General features: G+C 33.3%; 1 protein-coding gene across 1 annotated transcript in view; it reads left to right on the top strand.

Annotated features, from left to right (window-relative positions):
- Positions 1-23,007, top strand: part of Memo1 (mediator of cell motility 1) — a gene marked incomplete at its 5' end in the record, with an annotated part of 58,973 nt that extends 35,966 nt beyond the window's left edge. Inside the window, 3 exon segments of the mRNA XM_013517608.1 lie at positions 5,805-5,881; positions 20,294-20,398; positions 22,342-23,007. Coding sequence (XP_013373062.1) covers positions 5,805-5,881; positions 20,294-20,398; positions 22,342-22,473 — 314 coding nt within the window.
- Positions 23,008-24,879: the final 1,872 nt, after the last annotated feature.

The following is a 24,879-nucleotide window of genomic DNA, read 5'->3' as shown; positions in this document are numbered from 1 at the left end:
TTTTCCTGTTTTTTAAAGTTGCTTTTTTATCATGTGAAAGCAAGCATAAATTGAATTCTAAAGAATTTCACAGGAATGATTTATTTCCTCACGTATACAGATATTATAAGGCTCGTTGAGTTAGGCTTTCAACACATTGCAATTTCCAGTAGCTGATTTTTGAAGAAAAAAATGTAATTATTTGACATTTTACTCGGACATATACAGTAAACGTTTGTTTTTGTTGAGCAGCATTATATTAGACTAGTTGACAAGGACTACAGTTTTTGTTTCTAGTTATTCTCTTTACAGTTGGACCAGCTTTGCAAAAATAAAGTGAAAACTTAGTGGTAGAGACCATTGGGATCTAATATGTAAACTGGAAATACTTTTCCTTACTTGGTAGCCAGTGTCCTATTAAGATGACTTTTTATATGTCTTTTTATATTTTCATATGACTTATTTTTTTTACTTTATAGATACTTGCTTTTCAGACCCTATTTAGATTTTATTTAGACTTAAAAAGAGACATTAAGACTAAAATACTGTTTACTTTTTGAGTTAAACCAAGGCAAGGGAAACAGGAACCTGGATTCTGTTATTCCTCCTTTTTTCTGTCTTGTCCTTTAAGCTCCCCATAATGAAGTCTTGCATTTTATTTCCTGCCTTTTATCTTGTGATCAGTCATATGAAAATGCCTTTTCAGTACCATAGGATGATGTATCTCATTCTTACGATCCTACCTCATTTCTCCTTTACTGCTAGTAGGAGTTACTGGATTTAAGTGAAAGACATTTGCTATTCTTGCCAAGTTCTTTTTTTGTTTGTTTTTTTGAGACAGGATCTCACTATGTAGTCCAGGGTGGCCTTAAACTCACCATGTAGGCTGGCCTTGAACTCAAGTGATCCTCCTGCCTCAGCCTCCCAAGCGCTGGGCTTACAGGCGTGCACCAGCACCTAGTGCCTTACCAAAATGTTTATCGAATAGAATTTTTGGGAGCTATTTCAATTTTTCTAAGGAATAAAATTTTCATTCTTTTTTAGGGGGTGAGGTAGAGTGGTAGTACTGGAGATTGAACTCAGGACCTTTAGTCTGTGTTATATCCTCAGCCATATTATATTTTATTTTGAGACAGTATGTCAGTGAGTTGTCCAGTCTGGGCTTGAACTTGCCTCAGCCTCCCAGAGTATTGGGATTATAGGGATGAACTATTATGTCCTTCTGTATGTATTGGTAATATTTATGCTTTTTCTTTTCTGAAATATTTATTTCCAAATTTAGATTATTGACAGTTTTTATTGACATGATTTTCAGTTAAATTTTAATGAGTCTCAAAGTGAAATTGGGTCTAAAAGCAGTTGATTCTTTAAAACTGAAGTCATGCTTTTGTTTGATTTGCCTTTTATGAAGATTTTGCAGATCAATTCCATCAATTTGATAAATGTTTGTGATACATTTTGTTAAAATATAAATAAAGTTTGAGGGGTCCTAGCAATTTTGAATTTATTTAGGCTTATATTATTTTATAAATATGTGCCACTTACCTAAATATATATATTTTCAGGTTTTTCTGAATATATATTCAGGTTTTTCTAAATATATATATTTATTCAATATATATTAATGATTATGCATATTCTTCTTCCTGTTAGTCTTGGGGGTGCATGTGTCCTTCTTTCTAAATATTTAAATTGATATGAATGTTAGCTAATTAATAAAATATATCTTATCCAAGCCTTTATATTTGTATTCTTAAATATTTGTGTATACTGGTTTCACAAATTCAGGGTTTTGATCTTTGCAGGATTGAGATAGAGCTAATACTTTTACATTATAATGAAGACTTCAGAATGAAAGGAACATAGCATTTAGTTTTCAAAAATGATTACTGTTATCTGGGTGTGGTGGTGGACTCCTGTAATCCCAGCACTCTGGAGGCTGAGGCAGGAAGATTGCTGAAAGTTCAAGGCCACCTTGGGCTACATAACAAGACTCTGTCTCAAAAAAAAATTACCTTACTTTATGTTACTTAGGTAATATTTCCTTTATGAAATACATTTTTCTTTCATTGTCATTTCATTTATAAATGTCCTCAGTTTGGGGCCTTATTATAGAACTGCCTAATCTCTCAAAGATTTTTGTGAGGCTTACCTCAAAATACTTGAAAATGGGCTAACCTGTAAGCAAAGTGAATAAGTAAATGTTCAGTGCAATTTTTGTTTGACTTAACATCTGAAAGTCTGTCTCGTCTTTTGGGGGCTTTATAAATAGGTAACTTTCCAACGTCATTATCTCTGCAGTTCAGTGCATAGCTTAATAGTGAGATATTCTGTAATTTTTTACTTTTTGTTTCAAGGTAGTTAAAAAAGTAGTGTTGGTTCTTGTACCATTCATTGTTGTTTGTCCTCATTAGTTGATTGTTGTGTGTTAAACAGACATCCCTGGAGCTTACTCTCCACACTCTGTGAATCCACTCATTAATCACCAGTCACCTTTGGAGATGGGAAAATTACTTACCTGTATTTCTTTTTCTCAGAAAGCGTGCTCTGGAATGGATTCACAAATGAGCTACCCTCCTTCCCTCAAAGAGTAAGGTTTCTGCTTTACAGGATTTTTTTCTTGGGTTATTTTTCCTCTCATCTTTTGAATTTGAAAAGAACTGAGGGAAGGCACCTGAAGAAACTACTGACATACTCACTAGGGGAGTTCCAAAGCTTGTGCTGCCCCTAGGGGCAGTGTCAATGGCTCTTAAAGCTAGAAAGCTCATACTTGGAGTTGAAACAGGGGCTCAAAGAATCCATTTTCCCAGTGTACCTTCTGAAAGGATAAGTTTCAGGTAAGTAATTTTCTCTTACTATGTGATATGTTTTATTCATACTTATAAAAGTACCCAAGTCCGGTTCTCCAGGTACAGAAGCAACTAACTGTATTTGCTCACAGTGTAGATTCATAATTTTCCTGAAGGTCAGAAATATAAAATCTTGTAGAATAAAATGCATTTGCTTATGAGACACATGAAGTCATAATTTATTTTGAATGAATAATAATTAAAATTGCATTATGATCAGTGTATTATGCTAGTGCTGGCATTTCCTTCATTAATGAATAAAGATTCAGAAACTTATTTTTTTAATATGAAATGAAAATGTCTTTTGAACTCAATTTCCAAGCAATAATTGACTGAGGGGGTCTGTGCACATGCATGTGCACTTACATAATAAACACATATGTGTGTATAACATGTACAGGCTAAGTAAGATGATGGCAACTATGTACTTAAAATTAGATGCATTGTGTGTGTGTGTATATATATATATATATACGTATATAGATACATAGATATACGTATATCTATGTATCTATATACGTATATATATCAGAATGTGTTAAGTATTTGTGTAATTTTTTAAGGTTATAAACAGTACAAGATATTATAAGTAAAATATTTATTCAGGGTAGTAGGTATATGTAGTATGGCTTTTACTTAGTTCATATATTCTTTAGAGCTGTTCAAATATTTATGCTCAAATTTTCAGCTACTAAATGAGGTGATTATAAAAAGTAACAAAAAGAATAGCAAAATATAGTAAACATTTGTTCAAATTAGTTTCCTATGTATTGTGTCATTCTCATTAAATCATATATTAAATCAGTATTTCAGATATTTCAAATGTTCTGTATATGTTTCCTTTAGAAGTAATTTTTAAGGAAAAGTTACATTGAAAATTGCCCATATCAACAGAGTAGCAGTTTAAAGTACTGTTAAACTTTTCACTTACTATCCAGGCAGTGTTGCCATTTGAAACAGCAGCTCTGAACTAGGAAGTAAGGAGAAAACACTTTTGAGTAGGAAACGGCTATCACAAAGTATATGCATTTTTCTTTGTACCTGGAAATAGCAGTTTTCAGGTAGAAAATTATGTTCCAGTCATAAGGCTTCTTGACAAAAGCTAAAACTAACAGCTATTTCCAGAAGCTGGGAAAAAGAGAATGTATTAGTTTAAACCTGAGTCAAAAAATGTATTTCTTTACTTGGTTTCCTCTACGGATATGGTTCTTTCTATAGTGACAATAAATCAGAATGTTCTTGTTAAGATAATTATTTAATTGTTAATTTGTTTCATAAAAGATATTGGGCAGCTTTATAAAAAAACTTTGAAACAGAAGTAAAAATTTAGCACCAATGAATTGAGTCACTAAATTACTGTGACTAAACTTTAGATTTGGCTTTGAGGGGCCTTCTGGCAACCTCCTGGTAGGTGGGAAAAATGGGATCAGTTTTACAGTTCTTAATATCAAGTAATTTCTATTAGCATGTATAGTAGACCTCAAAGAAAAACAGAGCTATCTATACCTAACTTTAAAGTATGAACGAAATACCTGTTGGATTATTGAATATAGCAGCATTTGAGTGACAGATAATCAGTTCTTTTTAAGAATTCCTTTATTCAGAGATTGTAGTAGATCTCATAAGTATGGCAACCTTCAGTAATCTTTATTGTCACATTCAGAAAGCAGATATTTTTTACAGACTGTTGCTCAGTTATAGGATATCATCAGTTAAAAGAGATAATAGTGATTTTAATAGTGGCTCTTGGGAAATTAATAACTGCTACATTGAATAATTATATATATTAACATGTGAAAATTAAGGAAATATAGTATGTTTTAGGAAGCTAAATATCAAAGATGGTTAATGTCAGAAAATGAATGAAATGTTACATTTTATGACATGTGGTTTTTTAAAAAAAGACATCAGGGGTTTTTATAACTTTGCACTACCCAGTATTTATGACAGTATTTGTAGTAAGATGAACAGAAAACTTAAAAATTGCAGTTATCCAGTCAGAGAAACTCAGTTTTTCAAAAGTGAGGATAATAGTTCATAAACTAATAGTGCTTTAAACATGAATCATAAGACAGTACATGTACACAGTTATTATATCTAATACAATTATAAAATTTATTTTGGTGAATCTTTAAAGGTAGAAGAAATGAAGAAAGGAATTGCTGAAAGGTAGATTTAGGTATATGTGAAATACATCATCGTCAATTAAACTAATTATATTATTAACTTGATTTTCGTATAGTAGAAACAGTTTATTTTCTGAACCTTTGTTTTCTATCTCTTTTAAGTTTCTTCCATTTTACCTTCTCTGTTCTTTGGAGAACAGCTAAATATTGAGTGTTCTGTGCTTGTAGTCTTACGGAGATTTTATGTCAGGGTAGGACTATTTATTGTATCCATCCTTTTGTGTATCTTGTTTAAGGCCCTTGTATTGATTCTTTTTCACATAGTGCAAAATCGAGATTATTTTTTTTTGAGGCCATAAAATTCACATAAGCCAAAGATATTGCTGACCTACATGTTCTTTTATTTTTTCTTGCAAGAGAGATCAGATCTTTGCATTTGAACAGTAGGAGCTAAACTTCCATTGATTTGTTACACTGAGATAGTTTTCTTGAACTAAATTTTCTTAAATTATATTTTTTGGGTTTATTTTCCATGATAGACTGATACAGTGTTTAACAATGCTTCTAACTTTTAAGCTGTTTGTTTCCTTAATCTTGTATTACTGGTGACTTTAAGGTTCCTACAATTTGAAAAAGTTTTTAACATTGTAAATCATTGGTGATAATACTATTATTACCTTCCCAAATATGCCTTTTATTTTTATGTAAGAGGGCTATTGGGAATGATTCTCTCAGAGGCGTAAGCTGTGCTTTGCCTTTCATGAGAACTGAAATGATTTGGTAAGCGCCTGCTTTCTTTTTAGCTTCTAATTTTTCCCTATTTTATTTTGTACATGATATTTGTTTCAAGGTCAGAGGTTCCGTTACAGTTACTATGATGAATCCCAGGGGGAGATTTATAGATCCATTGAACATCTAGATAAAATGGTAAGTCTTTCAGGTGTGGGGTTTTAATGCTGTAAGACTTTTTAAAAATTTCAGATTAGTGATTCAAAATTTTATGTTAAAATATACATAGACTAACAGTTCTTGCCCTATTTTTAATTAAAAGTACAAAATGCATTGTGTCCTCACATGAATATTGCCTGTAAGAATAATCCCTGTTTTAATAGAAATTTCCTTCATCATGATTTTATTTGATTAATGGGAGTACCAAAGAGTAATTAGATCAGATTTTAATTCCTTTTTGGAGAAGTGTCTTAGCTTTAGGGACAGTAGGATACTAAAGCTATTATTTATTGTTAAGCTGTAATAATCATAGCATATGATGGAATACTTAGACTGTAATTTCTGTTTGATGGCTACCCAAAATAACTTATTCTGACTTTCGGAACTGTTTTGTTGTTTCTTACAACTTACTAAATTTACTAAATAACTTAGTGTGTTTTTAGGTTTGGTTTGGTAGGAGGCCAACCTAAATTTTTTAATAATCCTGAAGATTTTATGAACTAGTGGCAGAAAACACATGGTGACATGAAGTGTAAATAACTTAAATATTTAAAAGTTTGGTTGAAAACCTTTATTTTTTCAGTTATCACTTTTTTCCTTCAGGAAATAATGAAAAATAGCTTAAAATGTAAAAATTTCAGTACACATAAAATTTAGTAATTTAGACCTTGTTTGCTACACTAAAGGAATTTATATAAATAGTTTAAATTTAGAAAAGTTCAGCTGTATTAAGAATTACATGACTTTTTCACATTTTTCATAACTTCTCAAGTGTATTAAATTTAATGAGATTAATATTTTAAGTATAATAAATTAGAATAATTGGTGTATTTCTATAAAATCTATAAATCAGATTGTTATAGATCAAATTGTATTTTTGTTTTGATTTCATTTCTCATTGATTCTAAGCACGTTAAGACTTGAGCATTGTTTCAACGGCCTGTAGCCTTTGTGTTGAGAGGATTAAAAAAAATAAAAATACTTTTATAAATGCAAATAATTTTTCTCTCTTTTCATGTTCTTTGCTTTTCCTGTAAATTCTTTGTTTATTATTTTATTTTTTAACCATTTGGATTTTACATAAGTGGAAGTTTGTTACTTTAAGTATGGAATTTAAAAATATAATTGTATTTTCATGTAACCTAGGAGCATAGTAGACATTGAACCTACTTCTACTTTTTTGTAAAGTATTACCATAGTCATTGTTTTTGTTTTAGTTGTTTGTAATCATACAAATAGTTTTGAATTAATTCATAAACAGTATTAAATTTAGTGGGACTTGACCAGGTATGGTGGTACATACCTGTAATCCCAGTGTTTGAGAGGCTAAGGCAGGAGGATCGCCGAGAGTTCAAGGCTAGCCTGGGCTACAAAGCGATATATTCCTCCCTCCCGTATAGTAGGGCTATCATTAATTTGCTATATGATCTTTAAAAGATCATTTTAGCTCTCTGGTTCTCAGCTTCTCATCTGTAAGAACAGACAGTGTGCTCCATAATCTCTGAATAATTTTTTACAGTCCATCAGCCTATAGGTCTGCGGTCTGTTCAAATCAATTTATGCATATATTTTAGCACAGATTATTTAGTCTACCCATGTCTTACACTCTGAGTAACTACTTTAAATACAACAATTCTTAATATATTAACTATTGTTATTCTCCTACTATTTCATTAGTGAAACTTTGTCATACTTTTTTCCATAAAAGATTAGTCTAATGTAGCTAAAATATTTTAGTAAGAAATCTAGATCTAATGTATCCACTATTGTAACTGTCCTAATAACCTGTTTTGAAACTCGGAAGAAAAAATGTAGATCTGAACTTAGAGAAAGAATCTATAGTATATTTTATTGACGATGAATGTAATGAATACAGATTTTTCTATTATGAACATTTTATTATATTTAAATTTACCTTCATTGTTACTTTAAATCCAGTTGTTATGTAATACCTTTACCATTTTATTTGGATTTTACTGTATTAGCTTTATAATATTTTCACTTCAGTTTCTTTGCTTTTTGTTAACTTCTTGTTATTCTGAGGCTTAGTTTTCAGTTGTGTTAGAAAAACTTCTCTTATTCTGTCATTTGTTTTCTTCATAAAGCAAATGCTTAGTGATTGCTAAATGTCTGGTACTGTCTGAAGTGTTGAAGATACTGAAAGAGAGAACGTGATCCCTTAGTAAAACTTTTTTTTTGGTACCAGGAATTGAGCTCAGGACCTTGTGCTTGCCAGGCAGACGCTTGTGCCGCTGAGCTATATCCCTACCCCTGCTTAATGAAACTTAAGTTCACTGGTCTGAAAGATTTATGAAGAAGCCCTTGTAATATAGAGATATGCAAAATATTCAGGAGGTAGAATGCAGAGGATTTTCAGTAATATAGCTGCCTTATGTCAAGGAAGGAAGTAATCTGAATGATGTTTGGGTTCCATGCTTACATACATGCTGTCATTCACTCATAAAGTAAATGTGAAGGTACATTTCTAAGGAGAAAGATGAGTTCAGTTTTAGATACAGTTTTTATGGTATGTTTAGAACTGCACTTGTTAGTCACATACATTTATGAAGTACTTGAAGTGTGAATAATGTGACTCTAGATGTGGTATAAGTATAAGAAAAAAGGGAAAGAAAGGGTATTAATGCCTTTGACAAAAAGAGTAATGCAAGTGTCTAAAGAGAGAATATAGAATCGGGGGAAGAAGGGCAGTTAGGTCACAGGGACATAACTAGCATTAAGTGGGTGTGGAGAGAAAGGAGAGCCAGTTAAAAATTGTGCTTAAGGAGAACCAAGAAGTGATAATACAGAAAAGGAAGAGCTTTTAACCAAGAGAGAGGAAGATCTATCGAATGCTGTGATGAACTAAGAACCTTCTCCTTTTTTTTGAGACAGGGTCTCACTGTTCAGGCTGGCCTTGAACTCATGTCAGTCCTCCTGCTTCAACCTCCCAAGTGCTGGAATTAGGGATGTGTGCCACCATGCCTGGCAAGAACCTCTCAGAACAGCTTCAGATAAATAATCTATAACTACAGTGAAGAGGTGAAGACCAGATGCCAAAAATAGTTCTAGTAGTTTGATTGTAATAGGGAACAGTAGTGTTTGAGTGCTTATACTGGTTTGGTGGATGAGATGTAGGGAAGCATAGTCAAAGGAAGCCTTTTCGTAGGTGGAAACAGTTCACTTCAAAATCCTGAGTAACATTAATCTCTGCTTTAGGCCTCTCTTAGATTTGACTTTCAAAATGATACCAGCTGTATCATTCCTACTTCTACTAGGCATATTAGTTTCCCAGTGAATTTTATTGAGGTAGGATGGAATATCTAAGAACTGGGGTCTTACTCATGGGTAGGGCATGTGTTTAACACTCACAAGGCTGTGGGTCCAATCCCCAGCACCAAAAGAAGAAGAAGAAGAACAACAAAAAAGTGTGCAAAAAAATAAGAAAAAGGAGGAGGAGGACTGTCTAGGAGGAGTAGTGGCTATATATATGTGAAATATAAAATATTTGTGGAACCAGTTATGGTAGTGCACACATGGAATACCAGCACTTTGGGAGGCTGAAGCAGGTGAATTGCAAATTGAAGCCCAGGCTGGGCTGCTAAGTGACTTAGCAAGACCTTGTCACAAAATAAAAAATAAAAAAGGCTGGGGATGTACTTCAGTGCAAAGGCCTTGGGTTCAGTCCCCAGGAAAACATATGTGCCTGTGTGCACGCATACATACTCACACACAGTGCAGTGCATATAGGTTTCTCCCTTTTCATTACAATTTTCTTTATTTTGCTAGTCTTAACTGTACAGAAAAATAATCTTTAGAGGTATTTGACTACCCAGGATTTCCAAAGTAAAGTCTTTCAGGAGGTGGCTTTTAGCAAGTGTGCACTAAATTTTATGAAAAAGTAGTACTTTCTGCACCAAAACCACTAAGAATAACTCAACTGTTTTCTCAAACTCCATATGTCTTTCCCTCTCTCTCTCTCTCTCTCCCTCCCTCCCTCCCTCCCTCCCTCCCTTCCTTCCTTCCTTCCTTCCTTCCTTTCGTGGGTACCAGGAATCAAACTCAGGACCTTGTGCTTGCCAGGCAGGTGCTGCACCACTGAGCTATATCTTTGGCCCCTTAGTTACTTTCCTGTCATTGTTGAGACAAAACACCCAACATGCAAGATTAAGGGAGGAAAGGTTTATTTAGCTCTCAGTTTGTAGAGGTTTCAGATGATAGTCAGCTGGCTCCAAGGCAGGGTGGCATGGCAGAAGAGAACACTTCATGGCGGACAGACTGTAGCAGAGCAACAAGGGAGAGAGAGAAGGGACAAGCCTCTTTCTGTCCCTTATATTGTGTGCAGGCCACCCACATAACGGGTAGCACTCAAATCCTTAATCCCAGCATTGGACCATGAATCAATCACAAACTCTAGATTCAGCCACTTCTAAAAAGCTGACCAGCTCCCCACCCCCCATGACTGCATGAGGCTTTTGGGGGGGTTGTAGACACAAACCATAATAGCATACTACTAGCTACTTGCTTGATATTTTCATCTGGTTGTCTTATAAACAACTCAAACCAAAGATAGTGACAATTGAACTAGTGACAGTTTTCTTCTGACCAAAACCTGTTGTTCTTCTACTTTTACAACTCAGTTGATGGTGGCTTGCAATTTTAGAGCTTCTCTTATTGTCTCTTGTCTCAAGTAGCTGAAAAGTAGAAAACCAAATGTGATCAAAAGCTAAATAAGCTTATGTCATTCTTCTGCCCCAAACCCCTTGTAATATTGCCTCATTTCACTCAAAGTAAAACTAGTGCCTTTATAATGAGCGACCTGTGAGGACCAACATGATTTGCAACCCACAAAGACCACTTTCTCTTACCTTTACCCTTCATTCATTCTGCCAAGGAGAGCAGTCTCCCTGCTGTTCTTTTATAACACCCTGTGTGTATCTGGCTTGGAGATTTTTGGCTTCTTTGTGCTTAACTGTCACAGTCACCTCAAGTCTGCTTAACTCTTAGCCTTCCCAGGAGGGCCTCTGACTACACTGTTTACTTTTACATCCTATTATGCACCCTTCAAGCATTCCCAGTCCTCCTTTTCTGCTCCACATTTTCTTCTAATGAATAATGTAAGTGCTAAATAATTTACTTACTACATTTTTGCCAGCCAGGGTTTTTGTTTTGTTCACTAATGGTGTCCAAAGGGCCTGGAGTAGTGATTAAGTACCATACTGAAGAAACATATTGAAGGTAAATGGGTTGATTAATGAACATAATCTTCCTACAAATAGTTAGAAATTGAATACCCTACTATAATATGAAAGTGAAATAAAAGGAAAGCAACTTATTTCAGGCGTGGTGGTGCATGCCTATAACCCCAACACTTGGGAGAGTGAGGCAGGAGGATCACCATGAGTTTGAGGCCAGCTAGAACTAGATACTGAGTGGTGGTTGGAGGGACTTACCGTAAATCAGTATGTATTCTACAGTGCAAGTACCCAGGCACAACTATATTATAAGACACAATAAAATAGTTAAATACTTGTGCATTGTATCATTAGTACGGTAGCAATAAACATAAACAAGTGTATTTGTTATATTACTATGTAGCAGTGCTGGTGATTTGATTTTCCAAAGTGGTGAACAGTTGTCAGTAAACTGTAAATAAAATAAGTACTGTATAGTTTTCACTAACTTCACATAATGAATCCATTCCTGAGAAATCAACTGTATAATAGAACCTGCAGAAGTTTTTTTTATTGGTATAAAAAATGGAAGTGAGGTGCATGTAATCAGAAGCAAGTGTTTTACCTAAATGCACAGCCCAAAGTCTTATGAATAAACAACATTTCTTTGTGTATAGAACTATTCTGTGTCAGCATCCCTAGAATTCCACTGAATCCTAATAGTATCTCTTAACTGTTGGCACAAACAAAACGGGTGTGTAGTTTTTTTCATAGTCCTTAGATGAAGAGTTGTGTTTCACTTTACCTATCTTTATTTTTCTTCTCAGTACTTACTACTGTGTGACTTATAATTTATTTGTTATTTTGTTTGGTGGCTGCCTCTTCCCTCTTAGATTATAAGCTTCATGAGAACATTAGTCTATTTTATATCCCAGTGCTTGTCAGTCAGATCTCCCCACAACCAGCCAGGCCCTCCGCCCCAGGTGATCCAGGTGAGAAATGATAATTTAGTTACTGACATAGTTATAGTGAAGGGAGGAACAGAAGTAGATACATTCGTATATTTAGGAAAAAAAATTGTTGGTAGGACTTGGAGATAGAATGGGTTTGTTGTATGGAAGGAGGCATTGAGGATGATTCCTAGATTTCTGGCTTATGCTGCTGGTTGGGTGGTTCTATTCACTTAGGTCAGAAGCATAAACAGAGAGGACCATTTTTTTTTTCTTTTCTTTTTTTTTTTTTTTTTGAGACAAGGTCTTGCTCTGTAGTTTAGGCTGGCCTCCAACTCACTATGTAGCCCGGGCTGATCTTGAATTCATGGTGATCCACCTGCCCTCCTGCCTCAGCCTCCAGAATGTTGGGATTACAGGTGTGCATCACCACAGCTGGGTAGGACCAAATTTTTTGAGGGGCAAGGTGATCATAAATTCTCTTAGGGACACTTTGTTTGCTGTTGTCATTATGACATCCAAGTAGAGAAATAACCAAATAGGCATTTAGACTTTTCATTTTGTTATTTTTGAGTGTTTTTATAATCTGAGGCACTGGTAGCAGTATGGCAGTAAACAAGCAGACCTGGCCCATGATGGCATAGAACTTTTATTTTGATGAGAAGAAATACATTATTTTTAAAGTATAAGATTTTATATGTATAGTAGTTCCCCTGAGCCTTGGGAGATATTCAGGAACCCTAGTGGTTGCCTAAAATCGCAGATAGTATCAAACCTAACGTATTAAAGATTTTTTCTATTTGTACATGCCTGTGATGAAGTTTAATTTATAAAGTAAGCACAGTAAGGAGTAAAACTTATTTATATACTTTTTAATTTAATATATTCTGATTGTTATTGACTTGTGCCTAACTAGAAAGCAAAACTGCAGATAAAGGACATGGTAGTTTCAGGTAGTCGTGTTTCTTACACAGAAAACGTTAAAGGATTTTTGAAATAGTAAATGATTTGAGGCTTCTTTAGATTGAGTGATTGACGGAAGACTTCCCTGAGGAGGAACATGAAAGTGAGATCTGAACAATAAGGAGTAAACTGAGTGAGGATCATAGGGAAGAACGTTCTAGACAGAAGGAACTATAGTACCAAGGGGGGATATTCTTGTGTAAGAAGAAATAAAGCCAGTGTTATATGAGTTTAGGGGGTAATGGTGCAGACAAACAGTAGTGAAAGGGGAATCAGGTAAATGGGGGCCTTTATAATTCAGAATAAGAAATTTATATAAGTACAAATATGGAGATACAACATAATAATAAGGGTCACTGTAGGGGGCCATTGGCAGTATTTTAGGGAAGAGATAATAACTTGTACTGAAGTTGGAAAAAAATGAGTAGTTGATCATTTTGAAAGTAAGAATCAATGGCTATGCTAATAGTCATCTATATTGATTTGGAGCTCAGAGAGTCAGGACTAGATATGTAAGTTTTGAAATTGTATGTTGATGATAATTAAAGCCAGGACAAAGATGAGATTGCATAATTAATAATCTTAAACTCTGTCATTACAATTGAAATTACCTAGAAAACTTTTTCAAAATAGACTTGTCCATTCCCACTCATGAAGATCGCTTTTCAGTACTATATGGACAGAGTCCCAGTGTTCTTTTCCCTAATTTAGTTTTATAGGTAAGTTTCAAGTGGCCTCCTACGGCCCTTGATCTGTTGAAGCAGAACAGTATTTCCTAATTATCTTCTTTTTCCTTGTTTGATATCCAGCCCTTGAAACATTTGTGTCCTTTTAATCAGGCAAACGAGACCACACTTAATTTTGCAAATGTAAGAACTGTAAATAAGTGAAATTGCTGTTTCTAGTACAGCGGAAATGTTTCCTTATGGTATACCTGATGCTCTGAAGTCACTGAATATATCACCCTTTGGAATTCTGAAATTGTGGTTACATTTAAGTATAGTGATCTTTTTTAGTCTGTTGTATAAACACCCATATTTACCAGTTCTTTCTTAACTCTTTATTTTTATCTTAACTGGTGGCTTACATTAAGGTCCCCTGTCTGTGTTTTGTCTTCAGTACATGGTCAGCAAGATAGGTAGTCCTTAGTTTCCTACCTCGAAGCAGAACAAAAAGAGTAGTACTTTCTGCTTAGCTTAGAAATGTTTGTCAGTTAAGTGAATAAACTGTATATTATTAAGAACCAGTAAACACAGGTTGACTTTTTAGTGTATGTGATGCTGAAGCGAGCACTCAGATTGACTTCTTTTTTTTGTCGTTTTGAGACAGGGTCTCGCTATGCAGTTCGTGCTGGCCTAGAGCTCACTTTGTAGCCTAGGCTGGCCTCGAACTCACAGCGATCCTCCTGCCTCAGCCTCCTGAGTGCTGGGATTACAGGTGTGCGCCACCACGCCCAGCTTCAGATTGACTTTTAAGTCTGCTATCTGATGTATTTTTCTTTAGATGTTCAAAATTATCAGTCTTATTTTACATTTTTTATTTAAATGGCCTTGGATATAATTTGAGAGTAAATACCAAGTATTTGTTTGATGTTAATGTGTTGAATTTTTTTTTTTTTTTTGCAGTACTGGGGATCGAACTCAGGACCTTGCACTTGCCAGGCAGGTGCTTATGCCACTGAGCTATATCCTCAGCCCTAATGTGTTGAATTTAACATTTAACACCTGACTGGTTAATTTTTGGTCCAATTGTTGAAATATTTTTATTTATATATAGAATTTATTCATATTTATTTTTATATAGGATTTATTTACATAGAATTTTTAAATGGCTCTTAAGTATGTTCTAGTCTTATATTAGGATACTGTTAATTCAATTTATAAATCAACTCTCTGAATTAGAATTTATGTATCAAAATAATGGTTAGCTAGAGACATAAACTTACATGTATAGTTACACACATAAATCTGTTCTTATATCTGTATGCTGGTAAGCAGGCTTACATAAGGTGTTATCTTAACTACTTACCAGTTTACTTTGTCCCTGAAGCAGGATGTTTATGTATCATTTCAACCAGTCAATTCTTGTATTAAATAAATTCAAATTATCTTTTTGTATTTCCTGTTATATTATAAAAATTAACAAAAATATGCAATTTTTGGTCATCCTGTATTTAAGCAATTGGACTGGTAAGTGGTTAACTGATTTATATGACAAGATAGTACACTTTTGCATATTCTTTGTCTAAGAGGATATTTTATTTATAAATAAAAATTTAGTTCACTTTAAAAGCAATATTCTCATTCTTATCTATTTTCTCAGTGGAAATAAACTTGGATAGTTCTTTGTATAAGTATTACCAAAATGTTAGCAATTCTATATTGCAATGCCAGTTGAACATTCTTTTTCAGAAAATCTAGAACACAAAGTGTTTCAAACTGTAAACAGTTTTGACCACTGGCATGATGCCGCAAGTGAAAAATTCCGTACCTGACCTTCTATGATGTGTTATAGTCAAAATTAAAACCATTGTATAAAATTACCTTAAGGCCCTATGTATATATATAAGGTATATATGGGGCCAGGGATATAGCTCAGTGGCACAAGCACCTACCTGCCATGTGCAAGGTTCTGAGTTCGATGCTTGGTACCAAAAAACAAAACAAAACAAAAAACAAAAAGAAAATCATTTGGGGGCTGGGGATATAGCTCAGTGGCATAAGTGCCTGCCTGGCAAGCACAAGGTCCTGAGTTTGATCCCCAGTACCCCACTTCAAAAAAAGGGTACATATGAAACATAAATGAATTTCATGTTTAGATTTGGGTCTGTTCCCTAAGATAGCTTATTATAGATATACAGATATTCCAGACTCTTAAAAACTCCAGAGTTAGAAATTCTTCTGATGCCAGTCATTTTAAATAAAAGGCTATGCAAGCTGTATTTGGAAGTTTAATACAGTAAGGAAATTATTTTGAAGTATGATGTATAGATTATATCTGTTCAACATTAGTGTAAGTTTTGGTTCTTTTTTCATTAGAAAAACCTGAATATAGTTATTAAAATGCTAGGAAGAGAAACCACCTCTATGTTCCAAGAGCTAAAGAAAAATACCCAATTTTATTGAAAAATGTTTATGTTGCTAACATTTGGATATGTTGGTAATTGGTTATGCCGAAAAGTACAAAGAAATAGCTATAGGAAAGCAAAGTGTATGTTCTAAATATAGTTGGGAAAAAATAAGCAACTATAATACAAGAGATGTAGATTCAGGAAATCATTTATCGTCTCTGGACTTTTTGTTGTTAATTAGTACTCTGCAGTTTCACTTATTACAGTGATAAAAGTAGAATGTGTTTCAAGATACTGATTTTGTGAATTCCATATTCCTCGGAATATTAGCTATACTATATATATTGTTTACCATATATGATCATGTGTTATTTTGACTATATCACTGTTTTGGTGCATACTGATATTTTATTCCAGACCACAGCAAATTACAGTTTGATGGGGAAAATCTGAAAATCTATATGTCATTATAGTCATATAACATTTCCTGTCCACATCTGTTAGTCACTTTCATTTAATTTGAATGTCAGCTAGATTTTTTTTCCTTCTTAATATCTGTCCTAAAAGGAAAATTGTTCATATTTGCCAAATCATACTTCATTCTCTTAAACTTACACCAGTATCTTTGATAGATTTTAAAGCATTACCTGTAAGATAGTCATTTATTAATACATTGCCTGTTACTACTATCTTTAGAATAATTTTTTCCTATTAAAATTTTTTTTTTATTTAGTATATTTCCTCTTCCCTAAATTTTCCTGTTCAGTTTGGGTTGACCCTTGGGACTTGACATTGTCAGTTTTCACCCATTTACTTAGCAAGGTAGCAAAGTTTGTGTGGACAATTAAGTGTTCACCATAATAGGTCCCAGGGTGCTTTCAGATGCCTGGATCTTAGACTCACTAGTCATACTTTTCAGTATTTTTAAGAATACTAGAGTTAAAAGGGCAGATTTTAGAACAGACTTTTTTTATTTTAGAGGTTTGGTAATAGCATCCAACTGGCTTTTCTTTCTTCTTGGTATTTTGGTAGTAGTAACTTCTTGGTTTTCTTTATCTATATAAAAATGTATTTGCCATTATTCTATATTAGTCAATGGATGTCACACTTTTCACTTTGTCATCATTGCTTTTTTGCATACTTCATGAATTTTCCAGTTGTAGGAGGCACCCATGAGAAAAGCTCTTATTCCCATTCCCCCTCCTTTATAAAAAGGCATACGTGTTGGATCATCACATTTGTCAGAGATTTGAATATAATGGAATTGATTCTTGCCACATTAGGTTCAGAATTAAAATTTTAACACATTTTATCCTTTAACTTCTATCATCTTGATTTTATATTTTTTCTTGTTGTAAGTTAAGCGGTTGATTTCATTTTGAACTCTTTTTAGTAGTATCTTCTCTATCCTTACAACTTTTTATCTTTCTATAGAAAACTTCCTTGGCTGGGAACCTGGAATTCATTGTCTTCTCCCAGTGTAGTCATTAGTTTTCTTTTTTTCTCTTTAAATTTCTATCAGTTTGTAAATGTGTTAAGTTTATTCTGCTTGTGATTGAAGGTTTTAATATTAAAATGTATGTTGGAACTTCAGTGTTGCATAATTTATTAAAGAATGAATTTCTATTCAAGGTAAGCTGTCCTAGACTTCATTCATGCACTGCAAGTTTTCCTTATGTATGCCAGTTGTAGCTACATGAATGTTCAAAGAATTACTACTTGACTCTTGTTATAGTATAATGCGTCAGAGTAGTCTGTGAGAAAGATCCTCGGATTAGGATCTTTTTATGCCCCGGTCTTTCATCTCTAGGGGAATTATATCATGATTACCCTAATTTATAGTATATTTATTATTCCATCTCTACATTGCTACTTCTTAGTTTAGAAGTACAAGGTGTGCTTTACTTTGTAACAAAATTATATTAATTGTTTATCTTTGATTTAACTTTTTAAATTAGTTGTATTTTTTTCTAACATGTTGGGAAATTGTTTTCCCTGAATGTTGGGAAAACCAACTTAGCATTAAAAAGTGATTGTGGACAGATCTGAAATGGGCTAATTGATGTGCACAAAACTCAGCTGATGTTATATGCATATGGTTATGATTCAGATATATTTTGTAGGAAAACTGATTTTATGAATTTTATTTTATGAATTTAGTTTATGAGGGATATGAATCTTCTGAATGAAGGTGTCTTTATAAAATTAAATTTTGAAGCTCTCACTGTAAAATTTGCATGTTACCTACTGATTACTGTTATTTTTCAAATGACTTTATTTGTGACTGTCCTGATTACTTTCTGTGCTTTTGCACTGTTTATTTTGTTAAAAAATGTACAGTAACATTTAAAAATCATGCAGAATGGGGGGCTGGGGATTTAGCTCAGCAGCACAGTGCCTGCCTGGCAAGCACAAGGTCGTGAGTTTGATTCCTGGTACCAGAAACAAACAAAAACCAAACAAATAAAATTCATGCAGAATGTACCAGTTAAGTCTGAATTAGACCACTGTGTACATTTCTCCCAGAGGACCTTAACCAAGTTTATTGAACACAAATTTGTGTGACCTGACTAAGATAATGTAGGGTAATTGATAAACAAGGTAGTTGAAGTCAGTGATTTATTTGCTTGGGTGAAAGTTTAATTATATACATTATTGAATTATATTAACGCATAGTAATGAATTCTAAATACATTATCTGAATGTATTTGGAGAGTATAGAATGTACTTGTGGTGGTAAAAAATACAGCGAATGTTTAAGTTTTAAAACTTACTGCAGTAAAAGCCACATTGCCTTTATTCTCCTCAAAACACACCTTGCTTGGAACACACCTACAGAAAGGTCTTGGTACTTTCGGAAATGGTTCTGGAAGTCCTCTTTTGTGAATGCCTTTAGTTATATTATTGTGGCTGCCTTGATGTCCTGAATCAGTTCAAAATGTTTACGTTTCATGGTCATTTTGACTTTGGGGAAGAGGTAGAAGTCACACAGTGCCGGATCTGGTGAATGAGGTGGATAAGGACACAGTGTAATGTTTCTAACAGAAATTGGCATATAGTTGATAAGTGAAATGAGATTTAAAAAATTATGGTTAATGTTAAAGATTTTATTGTAGTAAAAGACACACTGCCATTTTTCCCCTTAGTATACTGAAAATACTCTCCCTCACTGCTAATATACTTAGCCCATTCTTCTTGGCAATGCGTCTTTTACTGTCTTATTTTTAAAAAAATTTAAACATTTGCTTTATTTTTTTCAGTCATCCTGTAGTGTAGACAGATGTTCAAGTTTTTTTTTTTTAAATTGCAAATTAAAATCTAAAGCCTTCTAGCTTAAAGGATAAAGAGATAAACTTTCCTTTAAAAAGTAGTTCATAGCTGGCATATGGTGGTGCATACCTGTAACCCCAGCGCTTGGGAGGCTGAGACAGGAGGATCCCTGTTGAAGTCTAGGCCAGCCTAGGCTACATAAGTGAGTTCAAGGTGACCTCAATGAGATAGAGAGACCCTTTCTTTAAAACAAAACAAGACAAACAAACAAAAAACCCTGGTTCATAAAAGACCTGTGGTACTAAAACCCTCATCATTTTTTGTGAGTTTTAAATCAATCAAAATCTACTACCTGGGCTTGGTGGCACACCCCTGTAATTCCAGCACTGGGGAGGCTGAGGTAGGAGGATTGCTGTAAGTTTAAAGCCAACCTCCACTACAAAGTGAAACCTTTTCTCAAAAACAAAGCTAACTAGTTTTAGTTTGTGATATTTTCTTTTTATCAGATACATAGATAACTGCTAATAATTTAAAATAGACTGATAGTTTAAGTATATGTTATGGAAATAGTTAAATTACCATTAACTTTTGGCTTTTCATTATCAGTAATAGGAAAAACATGATTTGGGTAAAACACCCATGAATCAAATTTAGTGTTAGATTTTATGTAAAATTTCATAGCAGGTTTGCTTTTGTAAATATTGCTTATATTAAAAAGAATATAAAATTGAGCAATGTGAGGATTGTAAGCTAAATGATAGCTGGTGATGGTGACATAGAAGTATATCTGGAGGTTCGCAGAAGAAAATAAACTAGAATTAAAAGTTTTTGTCAATAGAGATTTGACTATAATGAGATTTTGATGAATGAGTGATATTTCACAAGTAATGTATTTTCTTTGTGAGCTATGAGAACATTTTAAAACATAATTAGGAAATAATAAATTGTGTCATTTCTCTTTTTTTAGGGTATGAGTATTATAGAACAATTAGATCCTGTATCCTTTAGCAATTACTTGAAGAAATACCATAATACTATATGTGGAAGACATCCCATTGGGGTGTTATTAAATGTGAGTATTCTTCGAAAGGTTTGACTTCTAACATTTAATCCTGTCATGTCTCAACATGTTTATCATTATGCTATATTGTTACCATTATTGGTTTTATGTCCAAAATGTCAGTTTTCCTCCTTGGGCCATTAATATAATTGTAGATTTCTATTGTTTTGGTTACTTTTGTAAATTTATCACTAGAATACAGACTAATAATTTTTGTTAAATACAGAAAATCATTTAGGGTAGAAAAAATCATATTTTCTCTTTATTCTCATTGAATTCTGGTATAGTCCTTAGGAATATGAGTCAAGGTGACCTCTCAGGAAATTAATTAAAAAAGAAAAACAATGGCCATTTACCATATTTATCCAGTCAATGTGTTACATGAAAAATTGCTTCTAAGCAATATTAAGGTGGTCTTGTTGAAAACTTCTAGAATTAAGAAAGTAAAAAATACTGCATATTTTCTCTCTCAAAAAATTACTATTACTGGGTGTGGTGCTGCATGGCTGTAATCCCAGCACTTGAGAGGCCTAGGTGGAAAGATTGCTGTGAGTTGGAGGCCAGCTTGGGTCACGTAGAACATTAAAGACCAGCCTCAGCCACATAGCAAGACTGCCTCAAACCTCCCTTGCCCCAAATTACCATTTTCATTATAGTATTAAAGGAAACGTTCTGGTATGTTTTGTAGTTAATAGACTTGCTCTGTGTGTGTGTATATATGTATGTGTGTATTTATTGTTTTGGGGTGTGTGTTTATCTGTGTGTTTGTGTATGTGTATGTTTAGTATCTGTTAGAACTAATTCTCTACTATAAAAACAGTTTGGAAAACATTTTACTGCAGGATTTTGCATTGTAAAATTGCATTAATAAAAAATTAATATATATATATTAGTATTCTAGACTCTGTAAATGAACAGGAAGCTCCTGCTCTTAAACTTTAGATGTTTATAATTTAACAAGACAGTTGACATTTATATTTTTCTCTTTAAAATAAAAATGGTGGGCTGAGCATATAGCTCAACAGTATAGTGCCTGCCTGGCAAGTGCGAGGTTGTGAGTTTGATTCCTGGTACCAAAAAGAAAAGGTAGCATTTCATATAAAGAATGGTACGCAGATGTTTTGATTAGCTAGAGTTTAGAAAGAGATAATAATACTAATTTTCCCTTAATAAATAAAACACTATAGATTTTCTTAAGGAAAATGGAGCATTCTTTAAGAATGAAAAGAAAAAGTTTTTATTCAGGGTATTACAATGGACTCATTTGTTTTGAAAGGCAGAGAAATAAGTGGAAAAGATAGTAGAGTCCAGAATATTCTAGGGTAGGATATTAAAGACTAGTTTTCTCATTATATGATTTGAATGATAGTATATTACAGTTTTGAGGAAGATTTTTTTTTTCTTTTAAGCAGAATGGATTGGCTGAAAGAAAAATTTTTCAAGTTTTAAACTAATTTCTGAAGCAAGTTAGGATAAATGGGTACAATTTCCTAAAGTATGGATTGAATGAAATGCAATTTTTAAAAAATAAATCATGAGCCAGTTTACATTTAGAGTAAAAATGCTGGCATACCTCTTAGATATGGAATTCAAATGATTTCAAATTTAGTCACAAAGAAAAGATCCTAACATACTAAGAGAAGTGGCCATGATTTGGTTGAGAAAATTGAGAGAAATTATTATCAATTTTAAAAAAGTGGTTTTATTAATTAATGGAGTAGGAGGGATGATGATTGTTTAAATAACAAGAAGGTAGGTTGGGAGTTCTTTCAAAGAATGAAGTAAGGGGTTTCCTTTTCCCCCTGTGTATTATGAGGCAACAGAGAAATTCAAGAAACAAAGTGAAAGAATTCTTGGCTTATTTATTCAGTAGGAAAAGTAAAAAATGGCCAGTGTGTTCACAGTGCTCACTTTTTTCTGTGTTGTCTGTCATAACCAAGTTTTTCTTTTTCTAGGCTATCACAGAGCTGCAGAAGAATGGAATGAATATGAGCTTTTCCTTTTTGAATTATGCCCAGTCAAGCCAGTGTAGAAACTGGCAAGACAGCTCAGTGAGTTATGCAGCGGGAGCACTCACGGTCCACTGAAGCTCCGAATCCTCAGGGATGCCACCTGCACATACTCATACTCTGTCCAGGGTCCCAGCCTAGCCTTTACCAAGACACTGGTTCTGGTTTGGGGGGATTCTGAAACCTCAAACTAATAGAACTTTCTTCTCTTCTTTTCTAGTAGGTGTAGTCCTCCTTAATTTCAACTCATTAAAAAATGCTTTATAGTTTTGGGTGGTGGAAGGAAGGTTGGGATCAAAAATATTTTGATTAAAAAAAAACAACAATGTAAAGGTCCAGTTGTGGCAGACAGTTTTTTGAAAGCAACTTGTAAAGCATTTACCATATCCTAAATTTGCACTCTTTGCAGACTTGTGCACATATATTCCGCTTTCAGAATAGTTTTGCAAATTGTACACAAAAAAAGGGTGGAAGCTTTTTAATAAAGAAATTGCATTTATAAATGATCTGTATTAGAATATAATAAATCTGAAGTTATAGACAATTACTACCCGTGTTGTACAACAGATACCTTCTATTTTAGTTGCTAATAAAGGGCTACACAACTCAAAATAGTCTGATTTAAACTTTATTGCTCTGTGGTATATATGAAAATTGTTTTTTATTAATTCCATCTCAGAATTTTTGTTAAAAATGGCGAGGCTCAGCTCTTATGTAAAAATATTTTAGGATGTATTTTATAATTTACAGATTTATGTGATATTTTTTAATTATAGAAATTATAATAATAATTTTAATGTTAACTTTTAAAGTTACATTCATTTGCCTTTTTGTGTGTGACATCCCTTCATGTCATTACTATTTAATAGAATATGAATTCAAGATTGGTAAAATAACATAGGTGTTTGCTTCAAAGATGTTTGATAGTCTGCAAATGAGGAAATATTGAAGAGTATTCTCAGCGTTTTTCAAATCATTGCAGACCATATACTGCTGTGCTTTTTTGGTGCTTTAAGCAATTTGACTCCTCTACTTGAATTTTTAGGAAGAAATCATTAGTAGCAGCAACAACAACAAAAATTGCTGAGTTTCTTCCAGTTCTACAGTTTTTCTGTCATGTTATTTGGTGCGGCTCTTCCAACTAAAATAATGGTATGGTGTTGTATTATTTCCATCTTTAACATCACCCAGTTCTGGTCACTTTGGCAAAAAAAAAAAAAAAAAAAAATTCAGTCAGCTAATTGTTTAGCCACTATGCATGTTCTGTATTATACCAATTTTAATGTAGTACTGGGGTGGATAGCTACATTACATTGGGAAATACTTATATCTTCAGTGGTAAACCAGTGTAGCACAATTTTTAGATGCCTTGCACCAATTTTATTTAAAGATTTGCATTTCTTTTTTTTTATTAAATACTGTATCAACTTTCTATTCCAAGAATGAGGTAAAATAATATTACCTTTTGGATTTACAATTTCCTATGTGTGTGTGTGTGTGTGTGTGTGTGTGTGTGTGTGTGTGTATTTATGTGTGTATGTAAATTATACTCTGACATTAGTGACTTATTTCCCATTATTTAGATGTACTTTTGACTAATGTAAATATTTATTCCTTATTTAACACAGACTAAAAATTTCTGAATTGGCTAGAGTGAATTTTTAAAATAGTTTTCTCTGGTTATAAAATCTATCACATGAATATTATGGAAAATTTGGAAAATACTGAAAATTATAAAGGACAATCGCTGCAAAGAAATAACGTTAACACTTTTCTGTATTTCTTTTTGGTTTTTGTCTATGTTGTATATGCATATATGGGTGTATGAGTGTGTGTGTGTGTGTGTGTGTAATAACAAAACTAATATGCCAACCATATAGTTGTATACTGTTTTTTATAACCTAATATTTTAAATCCCTATTCATGACATTGAAAATGTGACTTTTTAAAATGGATGCCTCATATTCTGTGGTATTATATGAAAATATTATAATTTAACCAGTTGTTTCTTTGGCTGTTTCTAATCTTGCACAATTTTATAATGGGATGGACATCCTTAGATGTATGTAAAATTTGAACTGTATGTTAGACTTCTTCTCTAAGGACTAGTCGTAGAAATGGAATAAGTGGTTTACATGGTGAGAATTTCTTAGACTCTTCCCAAATTACCCTTCAGAATGATTGTTCCAAATGAGGAATGTTAAATATCTATCATACTGCCTCTTTACCAACATCCTATTTTTAATCTTTGACAATTTGTTAAGCAATTCATTGGTGGGTTTTGTTATCTTTTAAAATAAGAGCTGATTTCTAATTGATCATTTGTTGTCCTCCTGTATAATTTCATAATTGACTTATTTTAAAAAATATCAAGAGTTTTCAAGATTCGTTGGACTGTAGTCCTGGGAATATGTTGTACTGCACTATTAAAACTAGAATATTTCAACATCACCCCACCCTCTCATTCTATGTGGACATGTCTTT

Source organism: Chinchilla lanigera, unplaced genomic scaffold (assembly GCF_000276665.1).
Source record: "Chinchilla lanigera isolate Chin_1 unplaced genomic scaffold, ChiLan1.0 scaffold00040, whole genome shotgun sequence".
Classification (NCBI taxonomy): Eukaryota; Metazoa; Chordata; class Mammalia; order Rodentia; family Chinchillidae; genus Chinchilla; species Chinchilla lanigera.
Note: the sequence above shows the minus strand (reverse complement) of the source record. Positions and strands in the feature narration are given on the sequence as shown.